This window comes from Acanthisitta chloris, unplaced genomic scaffold (genome assembly GCF_000695815.1).
Source record: "Acanthisitta chloris isolate BGI_N310 unplaced genomic scaffold, ASM69581v1 scaffold4229, whole genome shotgun sequence".
Lineage (NCBI taxonomy): Eukaryota > Metazoa > Chordata > Aves > Passeriformes > Acanthisittidae > Acanthisitta > Acanthisitta chloris.
Window position 1 is genome coordinate 47,577 of NW_008692944.1, and position 8,283 is coordinate 55,859.

The 8,283-nt window shown below is 46.5% G+C and overlaps 1 protein-coding gene across 1 annotated transcript in view; it reads right to left on the reverse strand.

The window, feature by feature from the left end:
- The window catches only part of F9 (coagulation factor IX), a 13,886-nt gene extending 7,142 nt beyond the window's left edge, over positions 1-6,744 (reverse strand). The window contains exons 1-4 of the mRNA XM_009082860.1: positions 6,678-6,744; positions 3,462-3,625; positions 3,097-3,121; positions 1,100-1,213 (exon numbers count right to left, since the gene is read on the reverse strand). Coding sequence (XP_009081108.1) covers positions 1,100-1,213; positions 3,097-3,121; positions 3,462-3,625; positions 6,678-6,744 — 370 coding nt within the window. The remainder of the gene's footprint in view (positions 1-1,099; positions 1,214-3,096; positions 3,122-3,461; positions 3,626-6,677) is intronic.
- Positions 6,745-8,283: the final 1,539 nt, after the last annotated feature.

The following is an 8,283-nucleotide window of genomic DNA, read 5'->3' on the forward strand; positions in this document are numbered from 1 at the left end:
AGGCAGAGAGAGACTCCCATGACTTGCACCTGTCTTCTCCCACCCCATCTCTCACTTCTCTGTGGTAGGAACACCATCTCTTGGAGGTGGGAAACCACTAATCCGCAGAGGCCCTTTTGATTCTCAGTGAGTTTTCGAGTACCTTCACAGCAGATTAACTCCACTCCTACTTCCTCAAGGACAACTCCCTTCCTGTAGTCATTTTAATGCCATCATTTACTATTTTTACAGAGCTCCTCTTCACGCCTCACTTCTAGCTCTATTTTTGCTCCTGTCTGCCTTCCATGAGAAATCTGCAATGAGACTATTTAAATTTGATGCAGCTTTGAAATGCTCTTTTTAACGTACACTCCTCTCTTGCCAGAGCAGGAGCTCAACTAGAAAGAGAATCTTTTATTAGTGCAGTGAGTCTAGCACATTATGCGAGTCGCACAGCCCCTGATTATATTATAAATGTAAGAACTGAATATCCCTCTTGCTTAAATTATCAGCTGTTTGGTTTTCATAAACTCCTCAACCCATCAGGAAAATATTTGCCTTTTGTTTGCCTTCAGAATCAAGGTTGCTAGTGATAATTATAATTATGAATTTAGCAGAGTGCCATGGAGAGGAGGTTGGGATAATCCTGCCCTGCTCAGCATCTGCTGACCAGCCTGGCATGAGAAAGAGAGAGGGGGTGTAGGAGAATGGGGGCCTCATTGGGGGTCAGTGGAAAACTGTTGCTTTCAGCAGGTGAACACATCGTCCCTGATTGATGAGCAAGTCCCAGAAAGGCTTCTGCTGGGGAGATAAAGGAAGGTCTATGTGTCAACATTTGTGCTGGCAGTGGCCGCTGACCAAAAGGCCTTGAGCCTGAGTCTTCATTGAACCCTGCATAAGAGCAGGTGCTCAGCAGAGGTGGAGCTGGGAAGAGGACAGAGGTAGCCCCAGGCATGTCCCCCTGTAATCCCATTGCCAACAGGCTGAATTTGCACTTTTCCACAGCAAGGCAAAATGTGTCTGAAACAGCCCTCTTGTATGATGAAATTCTGTGCCTACTTTGATTCCATGGGATTTCAAATAGAGAAGAGCAATCACCAGACAAGCCACTGGTACATACCTATCTCACAGTTTTTGCCTTCATACCCAGCTGGGCACCAGCATACGTAGGAATTTATTCCATCCTTGCAAACGGCTCCGTTTTTGCATGGGTTGGAGTTGCACTGGTCTCCATCTTGGTGAGAAGACAGGAGAGTTAGCAAACATATGTATCCAGCACAGCTGGTGCCAACCATGCACTGGAGCCTTGCTCTGTGCAAGCCTCCTGTTAAACATGAGCAAGAGACTACACACCTTCCTTCTTCGCAATTTAAGTCAGATCCTGGCACCCAAGTGTGCAACAGACAGCACCGGTGCTGGGGTGACATCAGCAACAGTGCTTTACCCAGAGTCTTCATTGTGTACCCTGCCCCATGTGGGTTAATTCTGCTCACTTCAGCAGAACTCCTCTTCAGTCACCCTCGTGCAACATGTCTACAGGAGCTCATGTCTTGGCTGAATTAGACAGAGTTGGAAGTTTGCTACCTAAAGAATGGTTAGAATATCCTAATCTGGATTGTTTTATACTGCCATCTGGTCTGTGAAGGTTTGGGTCTGTCCATTTGGGTTTGAAGGCCTCTCTCTGTATCAGGATTGAGAACCTTGGTCATTGCTCTTTCTTTCTCAGTCTTGTACTATTATTAACTGGTCTAGATTTTCATTTACAAGTCACGGCTTTTATTTTCATAGTTACCTAGACCTGAGAAGCTGAGGCTTTAATGAAAATATTCACTTTGTAAAAATTGGTGATCTAACACTTTGGAGGAGTAAATCAGTGATGTTAAGTGCCAGAGAACACACTTCAAAATGGTTATGCTAAGGCATGGAGGAAGGGGAAGTTCTTCATGTGTCTGTGTTTTGCCAGGAAGTGTAGCAGTTACTGGTGCATTCAAGAACGGGCTGGAATGCAAAAAAGCAAACAAGAGCAAAATTATTTTTGCTTGTCTAAGTCATGTTGTCAGCGTTTGCACATAAGGTGAGGATCATGGCTGTTGTTGCTGCCTGGTGAGGGCAACTGGGGGCTTGAGGGCAAGTGAGGCTTGAGCGCTGTGCAGAGGGTAAGCTCCTGTGGGCTGCATGTGTTGGGAATAGCACCTTGTAAACTGAACAGTTCAACCAAGCACTTTGGATGATAAAGGAATATATGTCATTCCTTATTTTTGAAGAGCTAATTGGTTACAGTGGCAGGGAAACGAATGCAGTGTTGAGTTTCATCAGTTGGGTTTTTCAGAAGACAGTCCTACAATGGAAATGTAACTTTTAAAAAAATTTTATTGTCTGGACTGGATAATCTGAATTATTTAAGTCTTTTTAGTGAGATGTTCTGGGCGCTTCGCCAATCTACAAAGCCGTTCATTTATTGAAATGTCCTTAAAATTAGTTTCAGATGTTTTAGTGGGCATTGAAATCTTTTTGTTAAGGGACTGAGGAGCCATTGGGGATGGAGGCTGGAAAGGAAAAAATTAGATGTGGAAAGAAAATGGTGAAGTAAGGGGTTCGGAGCAATGGTGTGAATTGCAAACAGCTGTTTGCTATGGTCATGTTGAGACTCCACTTTAATATGGCATTTCTAGGGATTCACACTGTGCTTTCATGAGGCTGTGCCTTATCTGCAGATCTCTGCTTGACAACAGAGCATTTGTTGTTTGCTGAAGGGGTGTTGATTATTGCTGTCTTGTTTTACTCCATAACACAGCTGAAACTAGAAGTCCAGAGCGTGACCTAGGCTCAACAGAGTCAGTAGTCTATGTCAACTGGTTTTGTTACATGAGGTTAAAAAAACCTGCTTGAACAAAGGAAATGCTAAGACAGCTTTCTTGGGGGTTTGGGGTTTTTTTGGCTTGGAATTTGTATACGAACAGGACAGGTCCAGCCTGGGCAGCTGCAGGATTTAGGGTGCATGGCTCTGACTAGCTCTGTCACAACACAGTTTCTGAATGCTGGAATACAATAACATCTGCTACTTATGCACTGAGAGATGAATATTAAGCATTTGAACACGAAGAAAGCAGCTCTTACCAACGTATGTTTTCCAAAACTCCATCTGCAAAGGGGAAAAAAAAAAAAAAGAAAAGAAGATTTCTTTGGTTTCTAATTTCTGGGCACTGTCTGACTAAAGTAGTACAGGGATGACTCCAAAGCTAAAGGAAAAGACTTGCATGTAACCACCACCTCCATCATCCCAATGGTGACTGACGTAGCTTTAAAGCAGTTCCCCAGCCTAACTGATGGATCACAAATAAGAATCAACCATGCCAGAATGTGCCCTTGTTCCTGCAGGTTTTCTCCTTGCTGTTCACTCCTCTTCGTCCTCTGTGCCTCACCTGAAGGGCTCGTGGAGTAGTGGGCTGGGGGTAACAAGGTGTTGCAGCAGTGATACTCACCGTTTTCTCTGCATTTTCAAACACTTCTCGGGCTTCTTCATAGCTGCATTTTTCTTCTATGCATTCTCTCTCGAGGTTCCCAGGAATAACCTCTTCCAGTCTGTTTGAGTTGGCTCGCTTTTGCCTCTGCAGAACTGAGCTTGCCTCTTTGTTCTCGATGAAGACTGCAATTTTAACAGAAATAGGGTCTGGAAAGGAGCATGTGCCTTGGTGTGGTGCAGCTGGGATGTGCTGTCAGGGCTCTGTCCTCCCAGAAACCAAACCCTTTTCAGGCAGTCACCCCTCCTGCTGCCCCACAGCTGGGGATGTTTCCAGAGTGTTGTCATATACCTGAGGTTTTTTTGGTGCCTACCTTAATCACAGTCCAGAGGATTAAATCTGAAGAACCAAGCATTGAAATAGTCAATAGACAGAAATGACTGATGGCAAGAGGGTGATTTGGAGCACTGAAGTTTGATGCTTAAAATACCCTAAAGCAGATGGTGTGAGTATCTCCTATCATAGATGCACAGACTGGAATAAGCTGTTAGAAAGGGGAAAATAATAGGCTTTTTCATGCTGCTGCTTGATGAGGTCTTGTTTGGACACAGAAATTGCCCTACTTTAACTGTCTCACTCTGTTTTGGCTGAGAAAGGCCATTTGCTTCTGCAAGCAGCTGCAGCCCTTGGAAGCCACAGGCCATTTGCTTCTCTCCCTGCTCTGCTCCCATGCACCTGGGTACCACTTTTTTTTGATGACAGGAGGGGTGACATGAGCCTTCCTCACCCCTTGGGCCACTTCATGTCAACAAGGGTGTGTGCATCCACCTTCAACAGGCTGGCCAAACTCCTGGGCAGAACCACCAGCCGAGAGCTGCTGGTGCTGCAGGGGCCCCCAGTCCAGATGGGATGTCCACTGTGGCCACCAGCCTTCCTGTAGTAGCTGCCTGGTGAAGAGCACGAGAACATGCAGTCCCATCATGGTGTTATCATGGATGTTCTCCTGGTAGGGCCACGTGTCCCATCAGCAGGGACAATAACAGCAGCTGTCCTGAGATTGCCACCTGGCAGGGTTTGCTCCTGATCCACCTCTCAGAGACCTCTACCTCTGATGAGCACCGTTCTATCCCTATCCTACCACTTTAAAACACATTATTCACCCAGAAGGACTCCCTGCTTTGCCCTCCCAGCCTCTCCCCTCCCTCCCTTAGCACTCGCAGCACGTCCCTTTTTGTCACCAGATGGCACGGTAGAGCAGCTCTTCTTGGAGCTGCTGGTGGCCACCCGGACAGGACCCTCAATTGGGGGCTCTGTGCTGGAAGGGAGTCGAGCACTTTTTGGACTGACCCCGCTGCGGGTTAAGGAGAGATCATCTCGGCCAGGAGGGCAGAGAGAAGAGTGAGGGGCCAGTACCAGCTGCTTATTCCTTCTCATGGTTAACTCCTGCTCCCTACTCAGAGCAGACCCAACCTCACCCAGCCTGCACAGGATCAGCTGCGCTCTCAAGAGCCCCTGGTGGGTTGCTCTGATGCACACCACGCCGCTGATGGTGTAACCAGCTCCTTCAGTGACACATCTCTCTGCAAGAGACAGAACTAACAGCTTTTGCAATGACTGTAATCCTTGCGCAGCAAGTTTTCACCTCTGCCTTCCTCATGCTAGTGTGGTGTTGGTTAAAACAAAAGAAGTGTGTTAAAATCCTGACTGTAATCTGTTTGGCCATAGAAATTGATGGGTAAAGCACTGACCTCTGATGAAGCCAGGCTGGTTTTGAGCTCTGCAGCCCCCGTGGAGCGGCTGATCCCCTATCAGCTGCAGGGTGGAGGTTTACATGTGGGACATGAACATACACCACCCCCAGCTTAACCTCCCTGGCTGAGTGGCACAGGGTGACACAGCCTAGCTGGGGGAGAACTGCTCCCTTCTCTCCACAGCATGGGCTACAGCCTCCAGCTTCTCCCCAAGCTGGGCAGGAAGGGCTCAGGTGGGAATGATGGAATGGCCTTCCTCAGTTTTGAAACCCTGTTGGCTCTCCAGGTGCTTAGTGCCCAGGGAACATGGTGAGGGTGCAGACACATTTCCCTGTGCAGAGTGAGGTAGCTGTGTCAGACACACTCCTTCATCTCTTCCTGGTGAGATGTGCCACACACCTGCCATAATTAACCATTTAATGGAGAGAACTCATTTTAATGAATGCAGCTTTGCCTCCTTCAGATCCCTCTAGGCTTTTTCCATTGCTTACTGATCCCACATGCTGTTTTACAAGCAAAACTTGATTTGGACTGCAGGTTGCAGGCCCCATGGGGTGACAGGAATGGTACTCACCTGGCTCTAAATCGTCCTCACACCAAGAATACACTCATGCATCACTTAACAGCTTCTGAGAGAGTGAGAAGGGTCTCTGGGCCAGGTGCTGGGGCACAGACCTGTCCTGCCAGATGACTATTGTACTTTATATGGGGTACACCTGTGTGGGTCATGGTACCAATATGAGGTTCTGCTCACTTTCCATTGACAGGTAAAAGTTTTGGAAAGAGCCTTTTTTTCAATCTGTTACCAGCAACGTTTTAATGAAAGGAGAAATAACAGCCTTGCAGCAAAGAGCTCACACTGGATGTGAACCAGACTGTGCTGGAACTGTTGCTGCTACAGATAAATCAAGCAACAGCCTGCATTACTATGTGTGATTGCCCACATCCATCAACTGCTCTATCTTGCCTACAGTTTTGGCTGTATCTTACAGTCTTTGTTAAATTCACACTGGGTTTGGCTTTAAACAATTCTCGCCGTGGCAAATCCAATGACTGTTTTATGGATGTGAGCACTTGTTTGTACTCCAGGACAAAGTGATGGCACACGAAGAGGTGTAGATGTTACTCCACCAGCAATGCCCTCCCCCTTTTTCCTTCCGTGTGTGGGTTCATGTGTTCTAAAATGGCTGAATCAAGCTCTGAAAGCTTAAAAGATTCAAAAATTCTAAGAAAAATCCCATTCTTAAAATTAATCCCTGTGACACATTCTGTGTAAAATCAGCATAAAAACTATCGTTTCATTCCCAAGAAAAGAGCCAGAGCTTTAAAGAGAGGAGCTATGAAATGCAGCAATCCCTCTGAGCTGTCGTCTCTTATAAGACTGCACAAGCTCTCCCACTGTCAAGTGACAAACTGTCCCTTTCCTGGTGCCTGTAACCCTCTGTACGCAAAAGGGAAGGATTTACTAGGTTTTAAATGAACTCACCTGTACTTTCATCACCAAGACAAGCTCCCAGAAGACAAATGGAGAGTACAAGGGGGATATGTGCCATCTTCTTCCCACTGCCCAAACCTCTCACTGACAACTTGTTCTGGTGGTGGAGCTCAGTCAATAGTTCCAAAGTGCAAGTGCTTGTTTATTGACTCTGGGTAACCCTTTCATTTAAAGTCCCCAGATGTGCCATTGCTGAAGTTTGACATGACAGCATGGATGTTATTGGTGGAGGCATGTCCACATGCAAGAAATCTGCCAGGTTGTTGCAGTCCTTGGGGGGTCACCTTCTATTACTGCCCTGTTTGGGGTTGAGCACGGCACAAGAATAAATTAATTCAACTTAATTAACCTCTTTAACGCACTGAATTTCCCATTCTAATCTGAGTAATGTTGTTGGCCATATAAATGTCCACAGCAGCATGTTCAAAGTCTTCAGAGTGGTCCATGTTTGTTGGTGCCCTCAACATAAGAAGGACACGGAACTCTTGGAGCAAGTCCAGAGGAGGCCACAAAGTTGATAAGAGGATTGGAGCATCTCCCCTATGAAGACAGGCTGAGGAAGTTGGGGCTGTTCAGCCTGGAGAAGACAAGGTTGTGTGGAGACCTCATAGCAACATTTCAGTACCTGAAGGGCCTACAAGGAGCCAGAGAGGGACTCTGTTAGGAACTGTAGTGATAGGACAAAGGGTAACCAATTAAAACTGAAGGAGGGGAAGTTTAGGTTACATGTTACAAGTTTTTTACTGTAAGGGTGGTGAGGCACTGGCACAGGTTGCCCAGGGATGTGGTGGCTGCCCCAGCCCTGGCAGTGTTCAAAGCCAGGTTGGATGAAGCCTTGAGCATCCTGGTCTAGTGGGGAGGTGTCCCTGCCCAGGGCAGGGGGGGTTGTGACTGGATGATCTGTAAGATCCATTCCAACTCCTAAAATTTTATGATCCTATGTTTCATTTAAAACAGTTGGTGCAATTCCCTTGAGCCCTACAGATGATGTTCTCTCTCAGGGACCAGAGGTCCTTGGAGCTAGGCTATGTCAGTCAGGATTGTTTTACATAAAGGGTTATCTGATTAAAAACCTGGATGAAGTTGTGATGATTGGTCTATTATCCAGGTTTGTTGGGGCAAACCCTGGACACATATGGAGTTTCCTAGGTCCTGTACTTGAGGCCACAGGAAGTGACCTGCTGCTTGGTGTCTTGGGTAGTGGCCAGTGTAGGGATGTGCTGAGAAGTGACAGCTCTGGAGCAGGGAGAGCCTGCAGGCTCTTGGCTGTAGGGAAGCCTCTGCCCAGGGCCGGTTCACAGCCTGCTCCTGATCCACGCTGGCCAAAGAGTGGACTGAAAGGAAGAAGAGATGAGGGAAATGTAATAGGGAGATGTAGATTTTAATACAGAAAAGAATGGGGGAGCTTTTGGTATAAAAACATTCATGTTTAATGGTGGGTTGCTTACAACTTTTAAAACCTTCCTCTGACTTTCCATTGATATGAAGAGCTATGCCAAGGTTTTTGGGAAAATACTGAATATTGTAAAAAAATAAATGAAACATTAACTTGTGGAGAAGTAAAAAATCTCTCCCTGACCTCCTTCCTTGGGGATTT